This window comes from Dreissena polymorpha, chromosome 16, assembly GCF_020536995.1.
Source record: "Dreissena polymorpha isolate Duluth1 chromosome 16, UMN_Dpol_1.0, whole genome shotgun sequence".
Taxonomy (NCBI): Eukaryota; Metazoa; Mollusca; class Bivalvia; order Myida; family Dreissenidae; genus Dreissena; species Dreissena polymorpha.
Genome location: NC_068370.1, coordinates 23,283,417 through 23,309,559, shown reverse-complemented (window position 1 = coordinate 23,309,559; position 26,143 = coordinate 23,283,417). Strand labels below are relative to the sequence as shown.

General features: G+C 36.2%; 1 protein-coding gene across 1 annotated transcript; it reads left to right on the top strand.

Moving 5' to 3' along the window:
- The first annotated feature begins 412 nt into the window (after window positions 1-412).
- Window positions 413-23,216, top strand: LOC127861366 (tartrate-resistant acid phosphatase type 5-like). The gene is made up of 6 exons (XM_052399762.1): window positions 413-571; window positions 4,297-4,502; window positions 5,305-5,429; window positions 17,951-18,148; window positions 19,190-19,337; window positions 20,176-23,216. The coding sequence occupies exons 1-6, from the start codon at window positions 532-534 to the stop codon at window positions 20,419-20,421; spliced, it is 963 nt and encodes a 320-aa protein (XP_052255722.1). The 5' UTR covers window positions 413-531; the 3' UTR covers window positions 20,422-23,216.
- Window positions 23,217-26,143: the final 2,927 nt, after the last annotated feature.

Sequence of the window (26,143 nt, the reverse complement as noted above, 5' to 3'; positions counted from 1 at the left end):
TGCATACATATTCCAACGTCTATTATCGATTCGCTTCCTCAAACTGAACAAATATTTAATGTTTACATCGCGAAACGTAATGCATCCAGTTTCACTTTCGGTTTGGTTGGTTTTGTAAACACCGTAATTTCATCTTAAAAATTGGATGATAGGGTGATTAAATAATAATGGAAAAGTAAATCGCTTGGATAATAGGTCAAAATGCAACACAAATGAACGTTAATAGTGCTTTTAATATCAAAGTTTCGGTAAAAAGTTTGGCGCTAGTTCAACGCGCATCGTATATAGCCTCATAACAATAGACTGACAACCTTTTGGGTAGTAAAGTAGTAATACAAGGCAATATGGCGACCGTTAGCCACGAGGCCTATCTTACGGAGGAATCCGAGATAGCCGATGTATCACGATTGACTCCTATCCATGCATTGTGTCACACTGACAATAACGTAGTGACGTCACCATCTATGTATAGAATGCCTATCCATGGACACGTGATTCATTGCACATGACACATGCACAAAACAAATTAAAATGGAGAACCGACTGTTGTTGATGATCTTTTTGATTCAAGGTTTGTTTTGATTGATTAATAATGCCATATGCCAATCATATGTATTTAAATTGTATTGATTTGTTTATATTAACTCTTTATTATATTATTATATATTGTGGTTATCTCCGGCGTCTGTTCGCCGGTCTGTCTGTCAGTCCGTCCGTCCTGGCCACCATCTCCTCCTACACTATAAGCACTAGAACCTTGAAACTTACACACATGGTAGCTATGAGCATATGTGCGACCCTGCACTATTTGGAATTTTGATCTGACCCCTGGGTCAAAATTTATGGGGGTTGGGGTGGTGCTGGGTCAGAGATTTTTACTCATTTGTTTAGGTAATTTTACTATAAATTCTTCATTTCTAATCCGATTGTCTTCAAATTCATACTGAACCTCTCTTATGACAATACGGTCAATCTCAGTTACTATGCATGGCCCCATTACCAACCCTGGGGCGCCCGCCGACATAGACCAGGCCCACCCAAAATTGCCTTTTACTATAATTTCTTCAGTTCTACACCGATTCACTTCAAATTAATACTGAACCTCTCTTATGACAATACAGTCAATCTCAGCTATGCATGGCCCCATGACCAACCCTGGGGCACCCCGACATCATAGGCCACGACCACATAGGTCACGCCCACCCAAAATTGCCTTTTACTATAATTTCTTCATTTCTACACTGATTCACTTCAAATTGATACTGAACCTCTCTTATGACAATACGGTTTATCTCAACTATGCATGGCCCCATTACCAACCCTGGGGGGCCACGACCACATAGGCCACGCCCACCCAAAATTGCCTTTTACTATAATTTCTTCATTTCTACACCGATTCACTTCAAATTGATACTGAACTTCTTTTATGACAATACAGTCAATCTCAAATATGCATGGCCCCATCACCAACCCTGGGGCACCCCGCCCACATAGGCCACGCCCACCCAAAATTGCCTTTTACTATTATTTCTTCATTTCTACACCGATTCACTTCTAATTGATACTGAACTTCTCTTATAACAATACGGTCAATCTAACCTATGCATGGCCCCATTACCAACCCTGAGGTGCCCCTGGGTCAAACATGCGGCAGCGGGATACGCGTCAGCCTCTGCCGCGCCATTTCTAGTTAATATTTATTTAAATGAAAAGAAAATGTTAGTACAGTCAGATACTAAGTTATCTACCGTACGATTATCATATTACTGGAAAAACAAATATTGCATTGGTGATGGCCTATCGTCGCTGTCGTTCTCAAACCTCGTAGCTACAAAATGCCAACTTTTTAGGAGAGAGAAAAAACCGTCTCATTTTTTTAATAACGATGATTTAGAAATTGAAATTCTGTAAAAATACCAAACAAATGAAGCTGCAAAATACGGTATAAGCCGTAGACGCATAAGTCATACTGATAAGTCATACTGACAGTCAGACATGGTAGCTACGATATTTTGTCACCACAGTTTTGTCATTTTTATGAGGTACGACAATTCGTCCTGATAGGAAACCTCCTAGTTGCAAATAAAAAATTATAAAAAAACGTTTTTGTCAAATTTGTCCAAAAGAAACGACGTACCTATAGGTGAAATGGCGTCGCTACGACTTTTTGCTGGGAAAAAGCCAACAATCATTCTACAACATTTTGTCACGTGGCTTTTTCAAGGGCTCTGATTGGCGTAGAGCTACGAGATATAGCACAAAACACGCGCCAGACTTAATATATTCGGAAAAGACGAAAAAAATATTTTGAAAATTTTGGAGCTACGAGGTTTGAGAATGACAGCGACGATATAAGGAATGTAATTTGTATAGCGTCCATTGTATCAACGACTATTAGCAAGTGCTTGTAAAATACAACACTGTATGTTTGCACTGTGTTTAAAATGTCAAGGATAAAACATATTCCTTCCTTAGTATGATATAATTTCCAATGCTGTTGGTTGAAATCATTGTATATACTTGGTATATATGGTTACCTTCCCAATATCCCAAATGTAATGGTAAATTTCTCTCATGAATTCATCTGCCAGGTTTTATGACCTTAATACGGTAGTGTCCCTTAATTAAATTTATGATAAAACTGTCATCAAATAAGCAAATAAACTAACTTTGGCCCCAAATTGGACCCAAAAAGCACTAGAAGCCCTCAGATAGAAATGTCAGTGTGCAGACATAAATAATGGACATAAGATATGGCGGAACGCCACTAAGGGCAAGCGCAGCATTATTCATAATCATTAAAATGAAATATTGTTATACTTTCATCAGTAAGTTTCAGATAACAGTATAGAAAATATTTCATAGTTAAAGAGTAACAAAGATTATAATTGAACCAAGTTTCTCTTCTGCAATATTGTTTTAATATTTATTTAGTTGTGTTTTGACAGTTTTTGTGGTTGTATATTATAGATAACCGAATAGGGTTTATCTGTCAAATAAATTCCAAATCTTAATGTTAATGCTTAATGCACAGCTAATGTGATTTTCTGTGAAATGCAATATCTGAACCAGTCAAATGGTGAGCTAAATGTGTTAACTTTATTAACCATACCAGACATTAATCAAATAACTGTCTAGAAATTTACTTTCCAAATCAAGAGAAGGGATTCATAACACATGGTTCCCAATTGGATGGATTTGATAGGTACTAGTACTGGATTCATTCTTATAGCCACAAAGTGACATGATGCCTAAGTTATATCAATTCAAGGTATTGGAAATGAGCTAAAATAAGCTGTGCATAATCACATTTAGTTAATTCATGCAAGATGAGTGCATAAAATATAGCAACTTTAACATGATTAATATCATATTACAGTATGACTTGATGCAATTTCCGCAGTTTTTTTGCATGATAAATAAGATTATCTAAAGCCATTTATATCAACTTCTTTGTTATTGTGATGTCATAAGACTTAGTGCAACTGAAACTGTGCTGTAGATAGATTGATGACACTATTTAAGCTTTAAAAGGATTCATTAAAAAAAAACGAAATTAAGTATTAACAATACACTTACATCAATGGCAAATTTAATCCAGTGCTTAAAACAATGAAGTTTCATGAGCTTCCATTTTTTGTTCTTCCATCCCTTAATCAAAATGTATTTAAAACCACACTATTTTTTATAACATTTGTATGATCTAATGCTAACCATTCTGATCCATAACACAATTTGCAATATTGTAATCCTGTCTAAGAGTTATTTTATTCCTATTGAGGTTTTCAATGATGCATGACAAAGACACGATCCAAAATACGTGTTGATGCTTTAAAAAATATTTTATTGTAAAAAAACATCACATCTGAATTGTTTCCCTAATATCTAGAGTCTTAAACTAGTTTGTTTTGTCAAAGAAATTACTTCACACAAGATATGTCATAAATTGCATTAAATAAAATATGGAAAGCTGGTTCAGTAATATATTTTAAATAAGAAACAAAATAGGATGAAATATAATATAGATTATAGACAATAAAACATGTCAGAGTTTGGCTGGACTTCTATAATTGGCCGTTGCTGCATAATGGCCCTTGGAGAGAGTGTTTCAATAAGCTCACGGTTATATCAATTAAATCAAGCTAAAATAAATAGAGGATGTTTGTTGGAAAATGTATATGACATATCATTTTCAGCTGCTAAATTGGCAATAAACAGATTGCAAGTCCTTGGGAATGTCATAGGATATATTTATTTTTGTAATCTACACAAAGTATTATGTTTTTACACTATCAGCTGCCTCAGCAATAGACAGCTTGCGGTTCCTGGCAGTGGGAGACTGGGGCGGGCTACCAGACTACCCGTATGACACCCCTGTGGAGACTGCAGTAGCCCAGCAGATGGCTGCAGTGACTGAAGCATACCAGTCCAGCTTCAACCTTGCTCTTGGGGATAACTTCTATTTCGATGGCGTAACAGATGTTGATGATAAACGATTTCAGGTGAATAAATAACAGTCTTTGTCTTTTATAATATACTTTTGAATTATTTGTATAGAACTAAAATACTTTAGAAATTAAATATATTTGTTTTCAGTGAAACATGTCTTTCATTTGATCTATCAATTTCAAAGCAATGTTTAGGTATTTTAATAAATTATTTACCGGTATAAAAGAAAACTTTAATGTTTGTGATCTAGTTTTGTGAAAGGAACGTACTGGTAATTTAAGTGTTATATTATTGTACAAATATGGGACAGCTGATGCTTAGTGTCTTTTACAATATTAAAATACCTTTTTAGTTTTTATAGGATGTTACCATCCTTATTACTAAGAGAAACATGACTTTTTTAGAGTGTCTTTGGCATATTTGGGGAAAATGTATGATTATGTTCAGTGGAGCTTCAAATTTATATGCATAAATTTTCCCTTAATGATCTTCTTCCAAATGTATACACATTCCAAGTAAAAACTTTTTTGTATATACAAACACAGTTATATTAAAGAAAAAAATAACAAATGCATAACAACAATGAATATCCTGATCAATTTCTTAATTAAGCAACCATAATATGAAATTAATCGAATAATTATCTTTGTTACAAGTGGCTCATGATTTCCATTTTGTGAAAATTCTGTCACTTAACAAATATTGCAATTGTTCAAACAATATGGCTCACTATTTAATGTACTGTATATCCATGTTCCATGTTAAGTGGTAAACTTCCTTAAAGTATACAAATGTATGTACAAGTGTTCACATCCCACTTAAAGTTGTCTATCTGTTTAATCTGTTATCAATCAGGAAACATTCGAGAATGTGTACAAGTACCCTTCTCTTATGAACCCTTGGTATCTTGTGGCGGGAAATCATGATCATCATGGCAACGTGTCTGCGCAGATTGCCTATTCACAGAAGTCAAAACGATGGTTTGTTATACACTTTTTCTGTTTTACTAGTATGTAGTTTTATATGTTGTCACTCTAATTACTTTTTTTTAGAACTGAGATAATTTGCTTTATAGCTCAACTTTGCACAGCTTACAAATGGTAGGTTTTTGTGACGACCTTTTGTCTGTCATTTGTAGGGCATCTTCTAACATTTTTCTTGTGAACACTCTAGATGCCATAATTATTTATTGCCAAATTGTCATGAAACTTGCGAAGATCATTTGTCCCAATGTTATCTTGGACAAGTTTGAAACTGGGTCACATGGGATAAAAAACTAGGTCACTAGATCAAATTAAAGATTAAGATTATGAACACCTTATGAGGCCTCTGTTAAAACATACATGTATGTCTCGATTTGCAAATGATATCTCAGCCTAGTTCAAAATGGTTCTGGTATGTTGAAAGAAAAAGCAGACAGGGGGCGGGCAATTTTTTTATATAGCTGTGAATGTCCTATATAGAGCTCGTTTTAGTTTCAATTAGTTTGCTCAGAATTTTGGCCCCATCTCATATCTCTGATAAGTTTGAAAACGGTTCAGGTCAATCAAAAAAACATGGGCGCTCACAGGCAGGGCAGTTTTACTCATATGGCTATGGTGAAACCTTATGAACACTCAACGTAACTTTATTGTCTCCCAAATCCTCATTTTAACTTGCTCAGAATATTTGCTCTAATGATATCTTTGCCCAATGCAAACATGGTTCCTGTCATTTGAAAAACACTCCAGCCATAGGGCGGGTCAGTTTACCTTAAATGGCAATATAAAAATCTTTCAAACACTCCAGAGGTAACATTTGTTGCCTAATTGTTATGAAATGTGCAAGGACATTATGTATGCACTAAGTTCAAAGGTGGGTTGTTTGGGGTTAAATTAAAGGTCACCCTGTCAAAATTAAGAAAACTCTTGTAAACAGTCTAGAGGGCTCATTTATTTCCCCATATTCATAAAACATGCTCAGAACATATATCCCAATCATATCTACCCTTAGTTTGAAACTGCGGAATCAAAAACTAGGTTCCTTGGTCAAATTAAAAAAAATCCTGTGAACTCTCTAGAGGCCAAATTTCTTGCCCAATCTTCATCAAACTTATTCTGAACATTTCTAAAAATGGTATCTTAACCAAGTTAAAACTGGCACACTTGGGGTTATAGGTCAAAAGGTTAAATCAAAGAGAAAGCTTGAGAACAATCTAGCTGCAGCATTTATTGCCAAATCTTCTGGAAAGTTGGTCCGAATAATTTTCCTATATCTAGACCAAGTATGTAACTGGGCATTGTGGTCTCAAAAACTAGGTCACAAGGTTGCATTATAGAAAAGGTCTTTGAACACTCTTCAGACCTCATTTACTGCCCAAAGACCTCATTTTACCGTCGAATATTATTGAAACTTGGTCGGAACATTTGTTGTAATGATTTCTCCCTGAAGAGAGATGTGATTCCTGTCCATTGAAAAACATGGCTGCAATTAGGCGAGTAGTTGTCCTTATCTGACTTGAGTTAAACCATTTGAACTGTCTTGAAACCACATTTGTACCCATTCAGTAAACTTGCTAAGAATATTTAAAACATTGTGTGGTTACCAGCATGTGGCTATGATATTAACTAGTAAAAACATCATAATAGAATGAATATATAATATGATTATATTATAATTATATAATTATAATATACAAAATATATATGTTATGTATACCAGTATATATTTGATAGTTAATTTCTTTTCAGAGAAGTTGATTTTTGTTATAATTTGATTATTTTTTTTATTCAAAATGAAGTTTGTACCAATGAATATCATAGCCACATGCTAACCATAAAATTGTGGTGTGTTAAAAATCACGTCTGCTAGGTTTCGATCAGTTTTATATTGAAACCTAGTGAACACTTGCTGCTTAAAAGTCACTTGTGGCCTCAGGTGTTTCAAGGCTTCATTTAGTGGTTTATGTACAATAAATATGTTATTCAAGGAAACACATATGTGCATATATACAGAACAAAGGTATTGATTACTGACAATTTTTATTAGCTCATCTATTTTTTGAAAAAAAGTTATGAGCTATTGTCATCACCTTGGCGTCGGCGTTGGCGTTTAGGTCCAATTTTCTCAGAAAGTATCAATGCTATTGCATTCAAACTTGGTACACTTACTTACTATCATGAGGGGACTGGGCAGGCAAAGTTAGATAACTCTGGCATGCATTTTGACAGAATTATGTGCCCTTTTTATACTTAGAAAATTGAAAATTTTGGTTAAGTTTTGTGTTTAGGTCCATTTTATTCCTTAAGTATCAAAGCTATTGCTTTCATACTTGCAACACTTACTAACTATCATAAGGGGACTGTGCAGGCAAAGTAATGTAACTCTGACTGGCATTTTGACAGAATTATGTGCCCTTTTTATACTTAGAAAATTGAAAATTTGGTTAAGGTTTGTGTTTAGGTCCACTTTATTCCTACAGTATCAAAGCTATTGCTTTCTTACTTGCAACACTTATTAACTATCATAAGGGGACTGTGCAGGCAAAGTTATGTAACTCTGACTGGCATTTGGACGGAATTATAGGCCCTTTATACTTAGAAAATTGAAAATTTTGTGAAGTTTTGTGTTTTGGTCCACTTTACTCCTAAAGTATCATAGATATCGCTTTCATACTTGGAACACTCGCAAACTATCATAAGGGTACAGTAAAAGGACAAGTTGCATAACTCTGGTTGTCATTTTTACGGAATTATGGCCCTTTTTTGACTTAGTAACTTTGAATATATGGTTAAATTTTGTGTTTCGATCCACTTTACTTCTAAAGTATCAAGGCTATTGCTTTCAAACTTCAAATGCTTTCATGCTATCTTGAGGTTACTGTACCTTGCAAGTTGAATTTTACCTTGACCTTTGAATGACCTTGACTCTCAAGCTCAAATTATTAAATTTTGCTAAAAATGACATAACTTCTTTATTTATGATTAGATTTGATTGATACTTTGACAAAACTACTCTTACCTGACATACCACTATAGACTCCACCCAAACCATCCCCCGTGCCCCCCCGAATACCCCCCCCCTCCGAATCCCTAATTTTTTTATTTTTTTATTTTATAAGATCATCTCACAAATGACCACCACACCCTCACACTATACCCCCCCCCCACCCCACCCACCCCCAATTTTTTTTTTGAAACGGTTAAAAAACACAAATATTTATTTGTATTATTTTATGTTTGAAATACCGTCCAACCATCGCACCAAAGAATCCCCCCCCCCCCCCCTCCCCCCGAATTTTTATTTTTTTTTGCTTTTTTGGAAGATAATGTAATAAATGTCCACGCCCCCACACTATACACCCCTCTTCACTCCACCCCTCCCTCCTTTGTGATTGAAAATGAGAGTCCCTTCACCTTTAAAAAGAAATTAGATGAGCGGTCTGCACCCGCAAGGCGGTGCTCTTGTTTGAATATGTTATGTTCTCTTCATTTAAACAAATCTTGAAATTCTGCATTTAAACTTCCTAATTTTCTTGATAATAAAACTACTGGCCTTGTAAATCTTTATGTTTATGTTTGATGACAAACCACAAACAGAATATTACATGACTATTATATAATGGACTTTTAAACTGTATTTGAATGGGCCTTATACATTGTGAAAAGAGATTTTTTAAATAATTTAGATAGTTTATTTTGATTAGACTTAAGTACATGCTTAATTGCATTGTCCATTTAATCTTTGAGTGCAAAGAAATAATTGGTCGTATGTTTCATATATTGACACAACTGTGTAATTATGTTATGTTTACAATAGCTTCAGATGAGATTAGATTTCAGTGCATATCAATGATTTATTGGTGTCAATATTACAATTTCCTTTTTGATAAGATTAAGGTTGACTGTAGTACATGTTTATTAGTCACCTACCGGTTTCACCGGAGGGGACTTATGGTTTGCGCTTTGTGTGTCCGTCAGCCTGTCACACTTTTCTGGATCCTGTGATAACTTTAAAAGTTCTTAATATTTTTTCATGAAACTTGGAACTATAGATGGCAATATGGACAATATGCACGTAATTTCATTTTGTTTCTACGTCAAAAATTCTTGTTGCTTTGGCAACAAATAGACTAGAAATACTGATGAAAATTTTTTTTTTAATGGATCCTGCGATAACTTTAAAAGTTCTTCATATTTTTTCATGAAACTTGAAACATGGATAGATGGCAATATGGACATTATGCAAGTCATTTCATTTTGTTCCTACGTCAAAAATTCTGGTTGCTATGGCAACAAATAGACTAGAAATACTGCTGAAAATGGTGTTTTCTCTGGATCCTGTGATAACTTTAAAAGTTCTTAATATTTTTTTATGAAACTTAAAACATGGATAGATGGCAATATCGACATTATGCACGTCATTTCATTTTGTTTTTACGTCAAAAATTCTGGTTGCTATGGCAACAAATACTGCTGAAAATGGTGGTTTTCTGGATCCTGCGATAACTTTAAAAGTTCTTAATATTTTTTCATGAAACTTAGAACATGGATAGATGGCAATATGGACATTATGCAGGTCATTTCATTTTGTTCCTACGTCTAAAATTCTGGTTGCTATGGCAACAAATAAAAAAGATATTCTGGTGAAATTTCTGACAATGGTGGAGCTGGTAGGGGACTTTTATTGCTTGGCAATAGTCTTGTTTACTTTTGACTTTGATAACAAAATACACTTTAAGTGTCCTATATTATCTTTTTTGGTTTTGTAATTAGCCTACATGTATTTCTAGGTTGCTTTGATTGTTTAATTATTGACTCCTGCTGAAGCCTTTGAGAAAAAAATAATAAGTCTACAAGTCATTTAAATATTATGTTATTAATTTGGTATTCGTGCAACATCACATTGTATGAATGTAAAACGTATAATACATGAATCATCAAGAATTGAATTGAATACACTGTACTTGATTTTCAAAGCTGATTTCTTAAATCAATTATAATTTAATACACTTGTCCATTTACCCAGAATGTCTCTCAAAACCATCACATTCTTGCAGCTATTGGTGTAGTTAAATAAGTACAAATTAATTTATATCTATTTTTTTTAGATGAATAAACATTATTGTATCTAAGTTATTATACGGCAGTGATTATTTATTTGTGTCAAAGATCAACTTAAATTTGTTCTATTGTGCCAACTTTTGCATAACAATGTGTGACCGGTACATATTTATGCACATACACATGTAGAAACTTTCCAAGCTTCTTCTTAATGCAATGCCTTTTAATACTGCCTCCACTATCTGACAGGGCCTAGTACTATGCTTTTTTTAGCTCACCTGAGCACAACGTGTTCGCCTTTTGTCCGTCGTGCGTTGTGCGGCGTCAACATTTGCCTTGTTAACTCTCTAGAGGCCACATTTTGTGTCAAATCTTCATGAAATTTGGTCAAAAGATCGGTCTCAATGATATCTTGGATGAGTTCGAAAATGGTTACGTTTGCTTGAAAAACATGGCTGCCAAGGGGCGGGGCATTTTTCCTCATATAGCTATATACGGCTATAGTAAAATCTTGTTAACACTCTAGAGGCCACATTAATTTTTATTTTCTGATCTTCATGAAACTTGGTCAGAAGATTCATCCCAATAATATTTTGGACGAGTTCGAAAATGATGCCGGTTGGTTGAAAAACATGTCCGCAAGGGGGCGGGTTTTTTAGCTCATCTATTTTTTGAAAAAAAATTATGAGCTATTGTCATCACCTTGGCGTTGGCGTTGGCGTCCGGTTTAGTTTTGCGTTTAGGTCCACTTTTCTCCGAAAGTATCAATGCTCTTGCATTCAAACTTGGTACACTTACTTACTATCATGAGGGGACTGGGCAGGCAAAGTTAGATAACTCTGGCATGCATTTTGACAGAATTATGTGCCCTTTTTATACTTAGAAAATTGAAAATTTTGGTTAAGTTTTGTGTTTAGGTCCATTTTATTCCTTAAGTATCAAAGCTATTGCTTTCATACTTGCAACACTTACTAACTATCATAAGGGGACTGTGCAGGCAAAGTAATGTAACTTTGACTGGCATTTTGACAGAATTATGTGCCCTTTTTATACTTAGAAAATTGAAAATTTTGGTTAAGTTTTGTGTTTAGGTCCATTTTATTCCTTAAGTATCAAAGCTATTGCTTTCATACTTGCAACACTTACTAACTATCATAAGGGGATTGTGCAGGCAAAGTTATGTAACTCTGACTGGCATTTTGACAGAATAATGTGCCCTTTTTATACTTAGAAAATTGAAAATTTGGTTAAGTTTTGTGTTTAGGTCCACTTTATTCCTACAGTATCAAAGCTATTGCTTTCATACTTGCAACACTTATTAATTATCATAACGGGACTGTGCAGGCAAAGTTATGTAACTCTGACTGGCATTTGGACAGAATTATGGGCCCTTTATACTTAGACAATTATAAATTTGGTTAAGTTTTGTGTTTTGGTCCACTTTACCCCTAAAGTATTATAGATATTGCTTTCATACTTGGAACACTAGCAAACTATCATAAGGGTACAGTAAAAGGACAATTTGCATAACTCTGGTTGTCATTTTTAGGAATTATGGCCCTTTTTTGACTTAGTAACTTTGAATATATGGTTAAATTTTGTGTTTCGATCCACTTTACTTCTTAAGTATCAAGGCTATTGCTTTCAAACTTCAAATACTTTCATGCTATCATGAGGTTACTGTACCTGGCAAGTTGAATTTTGCCTTGACCTTTGAATGACCTTGACTCTCAAGGTCTAATTATAAAATTTTGCTAAAATTGCCATAACTTCTTTATTATGCCCCCCTTCGAAGAAGAGGAGGTATATTGCTTTGCACATGTCCGTCGGTCTGTCGGTAGGTCTGTCGGTTGGTCCATCCACCAGGTGGTTTCCAGATGATAACTCAAGAACGCTTGGGCCTAGGATCATGAAACTTCATACGTACATTGATCATGACTCGCAGATGACCCCTATTGATTTTGAGGTCACTAGGTCAAAGGTCAAGGTCACTGTGACCCGAAATAGTAAAATGGTTTCCGGTTGATAACTTAAGAACGCTTATGCCTTGGATCATGAAACTTGATAGGTAGATTGATAATGACTTGCAAATGATCCCTATTGATTTTCAGGTCACTAGGTCAAAGGTCAAGGTCACGGTGACCCGAAATAGTAAAATAGTTTCCGGATGATAACTCAAGAACGCTTTGGCCTAGGATCACGAAACTTCATAGGTAGATTGATAATGACTGGCAGATGACCCCTATTGATTTTCAGGTCACTAGGTCAAAGGTCAAGGTCACGGTGACCCGAAATAGTAAAATGGTTTCTGGATGATAACTCAAGAATGCTTATGCCTAGGATCATGAAACTTCATAGGTACATTGATCATGACTCGCAGATGACCCCTATTGATTTTCAGGTCACTAGGTCAAAGGTCAAGGTCACGGTGACCCGAAATAGTAAAATGGTTTCCGGATGATAACTCAAGAACGCTTATGGCTACGATCATGAAACTTCATAGGTAGATTGATCATGACTCGCAGATGACCCCTATTGATTTTCAGGTCACTAGGTCAAAGGTCTAGGTCTAGGTGACCCGAAATAGTAAAATGGATTCGGATGATAACTCGAGAACACTTATGGCTAGGATCATGAAACTTCATAGGTACATTGATCATGACTCACAGATGACCTCTATTGATTATCAGGTCACTAGGTCAAAGGTCAAGGTCACAGTGACAAAAAACATATTCACACAATGGCTGTCACTACAATGGAGAGCCCATATGGGGGACATGCATGTTTGACAAACAGCCCTTGTTTATGATTAGATTTGATTGATACTTTGACAAAACTACTCTTACCAGACATACCACAATAGACTCCACCCAAACCATCCGCCGTGCCCTGCCCCCTCCCCCCGAATCCCCCCCTATTTTTTTTATTTAAGATCAAGTCACAAATGACCTCCACACCCTCACACTATACCCCCCCCCCCACCCCCACCCAACCCCCAAATTTATTTTTTTTTGAAACGGTTAAAAAACACAAATATTTATTTGTATTCCTTTATTTTTGAAATACCATCCAACCATCGCATCCAAGAATTCCCCCAACCCACCCCCAAACCCCCCCCCCCCGAATTTTTATTTTATTTTTTTTGCATTTTTTTTATAATGTAATAAATGTCAACACCCCCACACTATACACCCCTCTTCACTCCACCCCTCCCTCCTTTGTGATTGAAATTGAGAGTCCCTTCACCTTTAAAAAGAAAATAGATGAGCGGTCTGCACCCGCAGGGCGGTGCTCTTGTTTTCCTGATATGGCTACAGTAAAACCTTGTTAACACTCTAGCTAGAGGCCACATTTATTTTCCAATCTTCATAAAACTTGGTCAGAAGATTTTTCCCAATGATATTTTATATGTGTTCAAAAATGGTAACATTTGCTTGAAAAACATGGCTGCCAAGGGGCTGGGCATTTTTCCTTATATGGCTATAGTAAAATCTTGTTCACACTCTAGAGGCCACATTTATTGTCCAATCTTCATGAAACTTGGTCAGAAGATTCATCCCAAAAATATCTTGGACGAGTTCGAAAATGATGTCGTTTGTTTGAAAAACATGGCTGCCAGGGGGCGGGGCATTTTTCCTTATATGGCTATTATAGTAAAACCTTGTTAACACTCTAGAGGCCACATTTTTTTCCGATCTTCATGAAACTTGGTCAGAAGATTTTTCCCAATGATATCTTGGATGAGTTTGAAAATTGTTTTGGTTTCTTTAAAAAACATGGCCATCAGGGGCGGGGCATTTTTACACGCCCGTTTTAAAAAAACGGGACGTATTATAGTTTCACTTTGGCAGCAGGCGGGCGGCGTCCACAGCAGTGTCCGCTCTCTAATTCAAATAGTTTTCATCTGATCTTCATCAAACTTGGTCAGAAGTTTATCTGGACAATATCTAGGTCAAGTTCAAATATGGGTCATGCCGGGTCAAAAACTAGGTCACGGGGTCTCTTAGTGCATTTCAAGCATGTAGCATGGTGTCCGCTCTGTAATTGAAGTAGTTTTCATCCGATAATCACCATATTTGGTCAGAAGTTGTCTCTAGACAATATCTAGGTCAAGTTCGAATATGGGTCATGCAGGGTCAAAAACTAGGTCACAGGGTCGCTTAGTGCATTTCCAGCATTTAGCATGGTGTCCTCTCTCTAATTGAAGTAGTTTTCATCCAATCTTCACCAAATTTAGTCAGAAGTTGTGTCTAGACAATATCTAGGTCAAGTTCAAGTAAGGGTCAGGCCGGGTCAAAAACTAGATCACAAGGTCTTTTTGTTCATTTCAAGCATTTAGCATGGTGTCCACTCTCTAATTAAAGTAGTTTTCATCTGATCTTCACCAAATTTGGTCAGAAGTTGCGTCTAGATGATATGTAGGTCAAGTTCAAATATGGGTCATGCTGGGTCAAAAACTAGATCACGAGGTCACTTAGTGCATTTCAAGCATTTAGCATGGTGTCCGCTCTCTAATTAAAGTAGTTTTCATCTGATCTTCACCAAATTTGGTCAGAAGTTGTGTCTAGATGATATGTAGGTCAAGCTCAAATATGGGTCATGGTAAAGTTATCAAGTTGTCCAAAACCTTCAAACTGGCGTATCTTGTGACAGTTTGGCACTCTTGTTCCTTATAGGCTATATATGACTTTTGTAAAACCTTGTTAACACTCTAGAGGCCACATTTATTATCCAATCTTCATGAAATTTAGTCAGAAGATTTGTCTTATTGATATCTTGGATGAGTTCGAAAATGATTACGTTTGCTTGAAAAACATGGCTGCCAAGGGGCGAGGCAGTTTTCCTTATATGGCTATACATGTATATGGCTATAGTAAAATCTTGTTAACACTCTAGAGGCCACATTTATAGTTGATCTTCATGAAACTCGATCAGAATATTCATCCCAATAATATCTTGGACGAGTTCAAAAATGATACCGGTTGGTTGAAAAGCATGGCCACCACAGGGGCGGGGCATTTTTCCTTATATGGCTATAGTAAAACCTTGTTAACACTCTAGAGGTCACATTTATTTTCCATTCATTATGAAACTTGGTCAGAAGATTTGTCCCAATGATATCTTGGATGAGTTTGAAAATGGTTTTGGTTGCTTTAAAAACATGGCCACCAGGGGCGGGGCTTTTTATGCCCCCGGATCAAAAGATCGGGGGTATATTATTTTTGGTCTGTCTGTCTGTCATTGTGTCTGTGTCCCAACACTTTAACCTTGGTTAAAGTTTGATAACTTTTTTAATATTAAAGATAGCAACTTGATATTTGGCATGCATGTGCATCTCATGGAGCTGCACATTTTGAGCGGTGGAAAGTCAAGGTCTTCCTTCAAGGTCAAAGGTAAAAAATCATTGTATTTTTCCTTCCTAAAACTTTAACCTTCGTTAAAGTTTGGGCATAACTTTTTGAATATTGAAGATAGCAACTTGATATTTGGCATGCATGTGTATCTCACGGAGCTTCACATTTTGAGTGGTGAAAGTTCAAGGTCATCCTTCAAGGTCAAAGGTCAAATTCATGGCTTCAAAGTGGCGCAATAGGGGGCATTGTGTTTCTGACAAACACATCTCTTGATCCTTATATGGCTTTAGTAAAACCTTGTTAACACTCTCGAGGCCACATTCATTGTCCAATCTTCATGAAATTTGGTCGGAAGATTGGTCTCAAGGATATCTTGGATGTGTTTTTCCTTATATGGCTATAGTTAAATCTTGTTAACACTCTAGAGGCCACATTTACTGTCCATATCTTTATGAAACTTGGTCAGAAGATTCATCCCAATAATATCTTGGACGAGTTCAAAAATGATGCCGATTGGTTGAAAAACATGGCTGCTAGTAGGCGGGGCATTTTTCCTTATATGGCTATAGTAAAACCTTGTTAACACTCTAGAGGCAACATTTATTTTCCGATCTTCATGAAACTTAGTCAGAAGATTTGTCCCAATAATACCTTGTTATCTCAGGTGAGCGACTTTGGGCCTTTCAGTCCCTCTTGTTTAATAAATGCATTCAATAAACTGTATCATACTGGGACTTCCATAATTCCTACTACTCAGTGGGTATTTTATAACCAATATCTTTTCACACTGTAATAAGCCAAACTATAAGTAGTAAGACATGTTTTATCAAAGAACGCACGTTGTAAACACACTTTTATTGCCTTACCAGAGAACAAAGTTGTTGGTGACCCATTGGTATAGCAACCTCTGCCGTGTCAGTGCACTAGCCAGAAATGTCATTGAATAATTCAAAGATGGCAACAAATATTAAATTATTATAATAATGTTTGAATAATTCAAATGAATCAACTAGTTTAATACAAATGAAACAACTAAGTTTTTTAATGCTATTCAAATACCATGTTTTTTGTTTAATTTTTAAAGCGTATTAGCTTCTATCCCCCTATGCATACATATAGGTATTCTTCAGATACATATGTCTCTGGGTTAAGATATTTCGTTTATCCTGTCACGTGCCTTTAAATCAGCCCAATAACCAGGTAACCTAATATCCCAAAAGATATTAGGCTAGATGACCATGTGACCTCGAATATCCGTCAGTTGCTATCCGCGCATGCGCATGCATTTACTATAAATAAAATAAACTTTTTTTCTATTAATAAAATACCAAATACATGTAAAAAACATTATTATTTAAACAGCATAATTTCGTCTTTGTGGATTGAATTAATTATGAAAAACTCGATTTCTGTGTGTTTTAACAAGATGGAAGCTAGCCTAAGCGCTTTGCCTGACGTGACGTCACAATGTTTTTTTCGCGCGTGATGTTTACCATATTACATATTAAAACACAAAATACTTGAAAACTAGATATTTTAGAAACATTTCAACGAATGTTGTAAATGTGACAGGATAAATAGAATAATAGGTTGGTGACGTAGATGGAGAATGGTTATCTGGCTTGTCGGAGGATCTTATCGGGTTCGCCTTCGGATCACCTCCGACTTGCCAGATAACCATTTTCCATCCACATCACCAACCTATTATTCTCTATATTGTCCCCTACGGGTTTCACCAGAGGGGAGTTATGTCCTTCAGTGTCCTTCAGTCTGCGTGTCTGTCACACTTTTCTGGATCCTGCGATAACTTTAAAAGTTCTTAATATTTTTTCATGAAACTTGAAACATGAATAGATGGTAATAAGAACATTATGCACGTCATTTCATTTTGTTCCTATGTCAAAAATTCTGGTTGCTATGGCAACAAATATATATTTAAAAAATATATATATATATTTATATATTTCTGACAATGGTGGAGCTGGTAGGGGACATATATTGCTTGGTAATAGCCTTGTTTTGGCTAGTACATGTATTCATGCACATTAAGGTCATTGTGTCTCTCTGGCGCAATTTAAACTTTGTATCTCTCAAATTGTCACATAGGAACTTTCCCAGTTACTACTATGGCCTATCTTTCCCCATCCCTGGTGGCAAGAAGGTGGACATTATCATGATTGACACTGTCCTTCTGTGCGGCAACACCGGATATGACGTCGAAGGTGACCAGCCACACGGACCCACAAATATCAAGGCGTCGGATGATCAGTGGACGTGGATTGACCTTCAACTGCAGTCATCAAAGTTAGTTTATATGTGTGATTTATTTATGCCACTCCCATCTTGATGTGGATTTTTTATAGTGAGTTTTGTGTCTGTCCAGTAGTCTTTCAATGTTAGAGACCAAGTTTGTCCTAACAGCACAACCTTCCCTTATTTTTCCCATTCATTGAGTGCCAACTTCCATCACTACATCTCTTTGAATCTTAATAAGCTATTGTTTATGACCACTCTATACTTTAAATGGAAAAACCTTTTTCTGCAGTTCATAGGTGTATAAACTGTGCGTATGAATCACATTTTAGTTTGATTTCATTTATATATAGCATATTGTTGTAGTAACACAAAACTATGACGTCATGATTCATAAAAACGGGGAAGTATGATTCACGCAAAATATTTAGATCTTTTAGCAATATTTTTACAGTCATTTATACATGTATTTATGTTTAAATTTCATACGGAGTTTGTCAATCAGGTAGTGAAAAACAGTTCAAGCAATTGAATTATCCCATCATTATATCATGTTTACGTGAAAATGAAAGAAGTTTAAATATCATCCCATCTTAATTTTGTTTTTCAAAACGCCTTACCAGGGGCATGTGTGTCAGTAGATTTTTGTTTTTATTAATTTTCTGATGCACTGCACTATATAATTATCCCCCCGCCATAGGCGGATGGATATTGTTTTGGCGTTGTCCGTCTCTCCGTCTGTCCGGCCGGCACTTTTGTGTCCGGGTCCATATCTTGGAAGTGCTTTTGTGGATTTCATTGAAACTTGGTATGAGTATGTATATGGATAAGAGGATGATGCATGCCAAATGGCATTGTACAACATCTGTTAATAACGGAGTTATGTCCCTTTGTATCTTTAAAAAATGCTTTTTTAGCTGAATGTGAAATATAACACTTTTGTATTCACAAGCATATTGTCGGGGGATATCAATTCAACGAATTTGCTTGTTTTATACTAGTATCAACAAATGATAGACTCAAGGGTCTCAATCATTAGATAATTAATTAAATTATTTCCATGCTGCTAGTTACATTTTGTTACTTTTCTAGTGCTGACTACCTGCTAGTTGCCGGCCATTACCCGGTTTACTCCATAGCAGAACACGGACCCACGGACTGTCTAGTGCAGAGACTGAAGCCAATGTTGTACAAGTATGGAGTGACAGCCTATCTGTGTGGACATGACCACAGCTTGCAGGTAAGTGGAGAAATGTTTTGTTAAAACCTATTTATTATAACTGGATTGTACGGAAAGCCTTTATTGAAATGCCCTCATGAACATTTCCTGGGTAGAACCAGTTCTTGGTGCCTTTTTGGAGGAAATTTAAAGCACACTGTGGATCAAACCTGTGAATTCCCAGTTGTTAGGCAGACATTATATCCACAACACTACCGCGACATATAAATATTTAAGTTCCTTATATGATAAGACAGTGTAGAAACATCAATATTTTATTAGAATATAATAATTTCTTTTTTTTATTGATGTACGCAAAAAGTTGTGTTACTCTGTCATACTTTTGATTTTGTAAATAAAACAAATAACCGGAACATCATACGAGATCGTACTGATAATTTATGTCTTGTTCTGAGAAAACTGGGCTTAATTCATGTGCAGTCTGCACAGGCTAATCAGGGACGACACTTTCCGCCTAAACTTGATTTTCGGTAAGGAGGGACTTCCTTGAAACTAAAAAAACCATAAAAGCGGAAAGTGTCGTCCCTGAATAGCCTGTGCGGACTGCACAGGCTAATCTGGGACGACACTTTACGCACATGAATTAAGCCCAGTTTTCTCAGAACAAGACACATTTGTTCAACCAAATATGGCGTATACATGTTCTATCAACGATACATATGTATAAATTTTAAATAGACAGATCAAGATAACTGCGTTCTCCAAAGATACATATTTATAAATTTAAAATAAATATTAAGATTACTGCGATTTAAAAAAAAAATAGCGCATTTCGGAGTAAGTCTATTTCTAGCTTGGGATAGAAATAATGCCTAAAACTACTCATCCCTTTACACAGCACATAAGCAGTCAGGAGGGGGCGCAAACAGTGGAATACTTCGTAACGGGAGCTGGTAACTTTGTTGACACAACTACTAGTCACCAAGGCGACATTCCCAAAGACAGCCTGAAATTTCATTGGGCTGAACTTGCTGACCTGGGAGGGTTCTCGTATATTGAAACCACGCCACAAAATATGACCATGACATTTGTGGATGGGAGAAAGAAGCCGCTCTATACATACACAATGCTCCCTAGAAAGTAAATGGGGATTTGCATTACATTCCATATTTGTGGATTATGAAATGGAACAATATTTTGCTATGGCATAATTTCAGAAACAATTACTATATATACTGCTAATCAGCATTAGGTATTTTCTTTAATTATATACCGTTATTTGTTAAATGATTTGTTTCACGTATGTTGTGATTCAAAATGTATATTATTGCCATTCTAAATAAACAAATGCAGTGACCACAAGAAGTGTCAAGAATACAATGTTGAATGTTCTTCATGAGGTTGCAGTTCTACCTTTCTGGTGTATCACTCACTCTAGGCTGATTTATTGATTAGTTTGAAAACTTTTTTGTGTAGCCTGTGATATGTACATATTTTTTAATTAACAAAATCTTAGGTTTGATTTTCTGCTTATGACATTACTATGTGCCAAATGTTGAAGGATCTTATGGTGGCACGCTAATTATGTAGTATTTATTTTCATGTTAATATTTGTTTGTTTGTTTGAAGCTCAAGCGAGCACAATGTGCTCATGGTGAGCTTTTGTGATCACTTTTTGTCTAACATGCATCATCACAATTTACCTTGTGAACGCTCTAGAGGGAGAAAATGCACATTGAAAAATATTCTCAAAACTTGGTCAGATCAATCGTCCAATAAGTCCAATAATATCTCTAATAAGTTAGAAACAGAGTAAAGTGGGGTTAAACCTACCGGTAGGTAATGAGGTCAAATGATAGAAAAGTCTTGTGAACACTCTGGTGGCCGCATTTTAAGCACCTTATTTATTAGACTTGCTCAGAACATATGTCTCAATGATATCTCAGTAGGATTTAAAACTGGGTCACATTGTATTAAAAACCTGGTCAGTTTATGCTTAATAAACTTTTTATCTTCAAATTAAAACAAGGCTACCAAGTGGCTGTGCAGTTTTTCTTCTGTGGGTTTAGTATAAGATTGTGAACACTATAGATGTCGCATTAATTTCACATATCAATGAAATTTTATCAGAACATTTTTTATGTCCCCCACTATAGTAGTGGGGGACATATTGTTTTTGCCCTGTCTGTTGGTCTGTCTGTTGGTCTGTCTGTTGGTATGTTGGTCTGTTTGCGCCAACTTTAACATTTTGCAATTACTTTTGCTATATTAAAGATAGCAACTTCATATTTGGCATGCATGTGTATCTCATGAAGCTGCACATTTTGAGTTGTGAAAGGTCAAGGTCATCCTTCAAGGTTAGAGGTCGAATATATGTGGCCAAAATCGCTCATTTTATGAATACTTTTGCAATATTGAAGATAGCAACTTGATATGTGGCATGCATGTGTATCTCATGGAGCTGCACATTTTGAGTGGTGAAAGGTCAAAGTCAAGGTCATCCTTCAATGTCAGAGGTCAAAAATATGTGGCCCAAATCGCTTATTTTATAAATACTTTAGCAATATTGAAGATAGCAACTTGATATTTGGCATGCATGTGCATCTCATGGAGCTGCACATTTTGAGTGGTGAAAGGTCAAGGTCATCCTTCAAGGTCAGAGGTAAAATAAATGTGGCCCAAATCGCTTATTTTATGAATACTTTTGCAATATTGAAGATAGCAACTTGATATTTGGCATGCATGTGTATTTCATGGAGCTGCACATTTTGAGTGGTGAAAGGTCAAGGTCATCCTTCACAAGGTCAAGGTCATTCTACAAGGTCAAACATCATATAGGGGGACATTGTGTTTCACAAACACATCTTGTTTCTAATGATATCGCTTTAATGTCTATTGAAAAAATGGCTGCATTGAGGGGGGCAGGTGGCAGCTTTCCTTTAATGGTTTTAGTATAGTATTGCCCACACTCATAGACAATGGGTTACATCTATATCCCTATTATAATGAAACTTTTGTCTCAATCCTGAAGTTTGTATAAATCGAGATCTAAAATCTGTTTAAAAAATAACAGCTGACAGGGGGCTGGGAAGGTGTCTTTATATGGCTATGGTAAGACGCTGTGAACAATCTAGAGGTCACACTTATTGCCCAGTCTTCTTGAAACTTGTTCATAACTTTTTTCCCAATGATATCTTGAATAAAACTGAATTGTAGCTCAATTACTAGATCGCTACGTTTAATTAAATGTAACATGTTTGAACACTCGAGAGGCCACAATTGTTGTCCAATCTGGAAACATTTTGTTGATTTTATTCAAATGCTATATAGGCTAAGTATTAAACTGGGGTCAAAACTTGGTCACTAGGTCGAACTAAAGAAAAAGCTTGTGAACATTCTTGATGCTACATTTATTGCCAAATCTTAACCAAACATGTAATTCTTTAGATCAGTCTAAGAATCGGTCTTTGTGATATCTCAGTCCTGTCCAGACTGGGTAACAGTTGCAAAAACTAGGTCACTTTGTCAAATTAACGAAACATATTGCAAACATTCTTTGCCCAATCATCATGGAAACTTAAGGTTTCAGAATATTAAGCAAAGTTTTTTAATTGTTCTTGAAACTTGGCAAAACATGATCAATACAGTTCAATCACTGAACTGTCGAGGGACCCTCGATCTCAGTAGAGCGACTTTGGACTCTAGTTTACAAGTGCAATACAGAGGATATTTGTTGGAAAGTTATTTTGATGTGTGTTTTGTATTTGTTTTAATTCTTGATATTCACATATCTTGCGCAAACATCATTATGCTCATATCGTGTTTATACAAACATGTTGAATAGAGTTCAACTCACCAGATGTTTGAATTTGTTTTCTAGTTAATAAATTCTTATGCTGTTTGTGCTTAGATTATACGAATAAATTCTTATGAATGTAATGATTTGTTTACCAGCAAAAACCAACGGTGTATTAAAGTGCAAATGGAAAGTTAATTTGTTAAATGTGGCAAGTGTTTGTTAAACTATTATGTGGTATATATTCTATCAAATGTGGTTTATATTTGATCTATGTTAATTTTATAACATAGTTTTTACACATTCAATACATGTCCCAGCAAAAGCTTTTCTACGGTGTCAAAAAATAAGCGAAATAATATTGTGTTCTATGGGACTTATCTTGCAATTTGAAAATAAAAAATGTGTTAGCAATATCAAAACAATTATTATTCATTTAGTAAAGAAGTAAAAAACATCAGATATGGTACCTACATTGGTCAACTATGTAGGAAAATTACTTGACGATCTAACTTAAAATAATGCATTGCAGAAGGATCCTATGTGAACTTTTAAGTATTTTTAACGACTATTAAGTACTTTTGCAATTCATGAATTGAGTTTGAATATCAACTAATCTATAAGGTCTATTGATGGAACATGCTAAGATATCTTTAATTGATACATACCAATTATCTTTAATTGAGTAATTAATAAAAGAACGTTGTATATAACACCTTTCGCAATGACACATATTACAGACAGCTATATTACTCTGAAATTGTTTTATTTACGCTCAATTTCAACAAAATCTTTGATATTCCACGTAAGATTATTTACAATACAGATTGTTTTGACTTATGGGCACATAAACAACGCCAAGTAAAGAACAATACAACGATAAACACACTTTTTTTAATGTGTACATGTCGGTGGGACGGTGGACACAAGTCTAGAGTCTAGACTCACGGACACGGTAGTCTAGACCGTTTCGAAAGTGGATCGGTGTTGAATTTATGAAGCAAATTTCGTTATACGAACTAATTTGTATATGGAACGTTTATGTTAAACACGGTATATCTAAACGAATGAAGCCAAATTTTATAGACCGGTCATACAGTTTGATACACTTCTCTTTTAAAAGATGGGTAGATGAAACGTGGATGAGTTGAAAGGTGGGCTCATAGATGGAAATATGGATGCATGGTTTGATAAGTGGACGAATGGTTGGATAAGTTGATGGGTGGTTTGATAGGTGGATTGATGGTTGGTTAGATGGATGGGTGGTTGGGTTGGAAGATGGATATTTTGAAAGATATGTGGAAGGTTGGATAGAAGTAGGGAAAGTTTTAGAGATAGGTGGTCTGGGTGATTGGATAGGTTAGTAAATGGTTTGATAGGATGGTTGATGGTTGGCTATGAGGGTGTATAGTTGAAAATATAGTTCGATGATTTGATAGGTTAATAGATGGTTGGATCCGAGGGTGGATTGTTGGAAAGATAATTGGATGTTTGTATGGTAGGGAGAATGGTTGTAATGATATGTCGATGATTGGATAGGATTGTGGACGGTTGGACAGAAGGGTGGATGTGTTGAGGGATGGGTGGATGGTTGGACAGGTAAGGGGATGGTTTTAAAGGTGGATTTATGCTAAGATAGATTAATTGTGGAATAGATAGGTTGATGGTTGGATAGATCAGTGAATTGTTTGATAGGTGAATGCACGGTTGGATAGGTGGGTGGATGGTTTGATAGGTGGGTGGATGGTTTGATAGGTGATTGGATGGTTTGATAGGTGGGTGGATGGTTTGATAGATGAATGAATGGTTTGATAGTTAGATGAATGGTTTGATAGGTGGGTGGATGGTTTGCTAGGTAGATGAATGGTTTGATAGGTGGGTGGATGGTTTGATAGGTGGATGAATGGTTTGGGAGGTGGGTGGATGGTTTGATCGGTGGATGAATGGTTTGATAGGTGTCTGGATGGTTTAATAGGTGGATTAATGGTTTGATATGTGGGTGGATGGTTTGATAGGTGGGTGTATGGTTTGATAGGTGGATAAATGGTTTGATAGGTGCGTGGATGGTTTGATAGGTGGGTGGATGGTTTGATAGGTGGGTGGATGGTTTGATAGGTGGGTGGATGGTTTGATAGGTGGATGAATGGTTTGATAGGTGGATGAATGGTTTGATTGGGGGGGTGGATGGTGTGATAGGTGAGTGGATTGTTGGATAGTGGATGAATGGTTTGATAGGTGGATGAATGGTTTGATAGGTGGATGAATGGTTTGATAGGTGGGTGGATGGTTTGATAGGTGCATGAATGGTTTGACAGGTGGATAAATGGTTTGATAGGTGGATGGATGGTTTGATGGGTGGGTGGATGGTTTGATAGGTGGGTGAATGGTTTGATAGGTCAGTGGATGGTTTGATAGGTCAGTGGATGGTTCGATAATTGGGTCTTGAGTATACGACTGTACTGGTTGATAGGTATAAGGATGGTTTGATAGTTGGGTGGATGGTTTGATAGGTGGGTGGATGGTTTGATAGGTGGGTGGATGGTTTAATAGGTGGGTGGATGGTTTGATAGGTGGGTGGATGGTTTGATGGGTGGATGGATTGATAGTTGAGTGGATGGTTGGATAGGTGGGTGGATGATTTGATAGTTGGGTGGATGGTTTGATAGTTGGGTGGATGGTTTGATAGGTTGGTGGATGGTTTGATGGGTGGGTGGATGGTTTGATGGGTGGGTGGATGGTTTGATAGGTCAGTGGATGGTTTGATAGGTCAGTGGATGGTTTGATAATTGGGTCTTGAGTATACGACTGTACTGGTTGATAGGTATATGGATGGTTTGATAGTTGGGTGGATGGTTTGATAGGTGGGTGGATGGTTTGATAGTTGGTGGATGGTTTGATAGGTGGGTGGATGGTTTAATAGGTGGGTGGATGGTTTGATAGGTGGGTGGATGGTTTGATGGGTGGATGGATTGATAGTTGAGTGGATGGTTGGATAGGTGGGTGGATGATTTGATAGTTGGGTGGATGGTTTGATAGTTGGGTGGATGGTTTGATAGGTTGGTGGATGGTT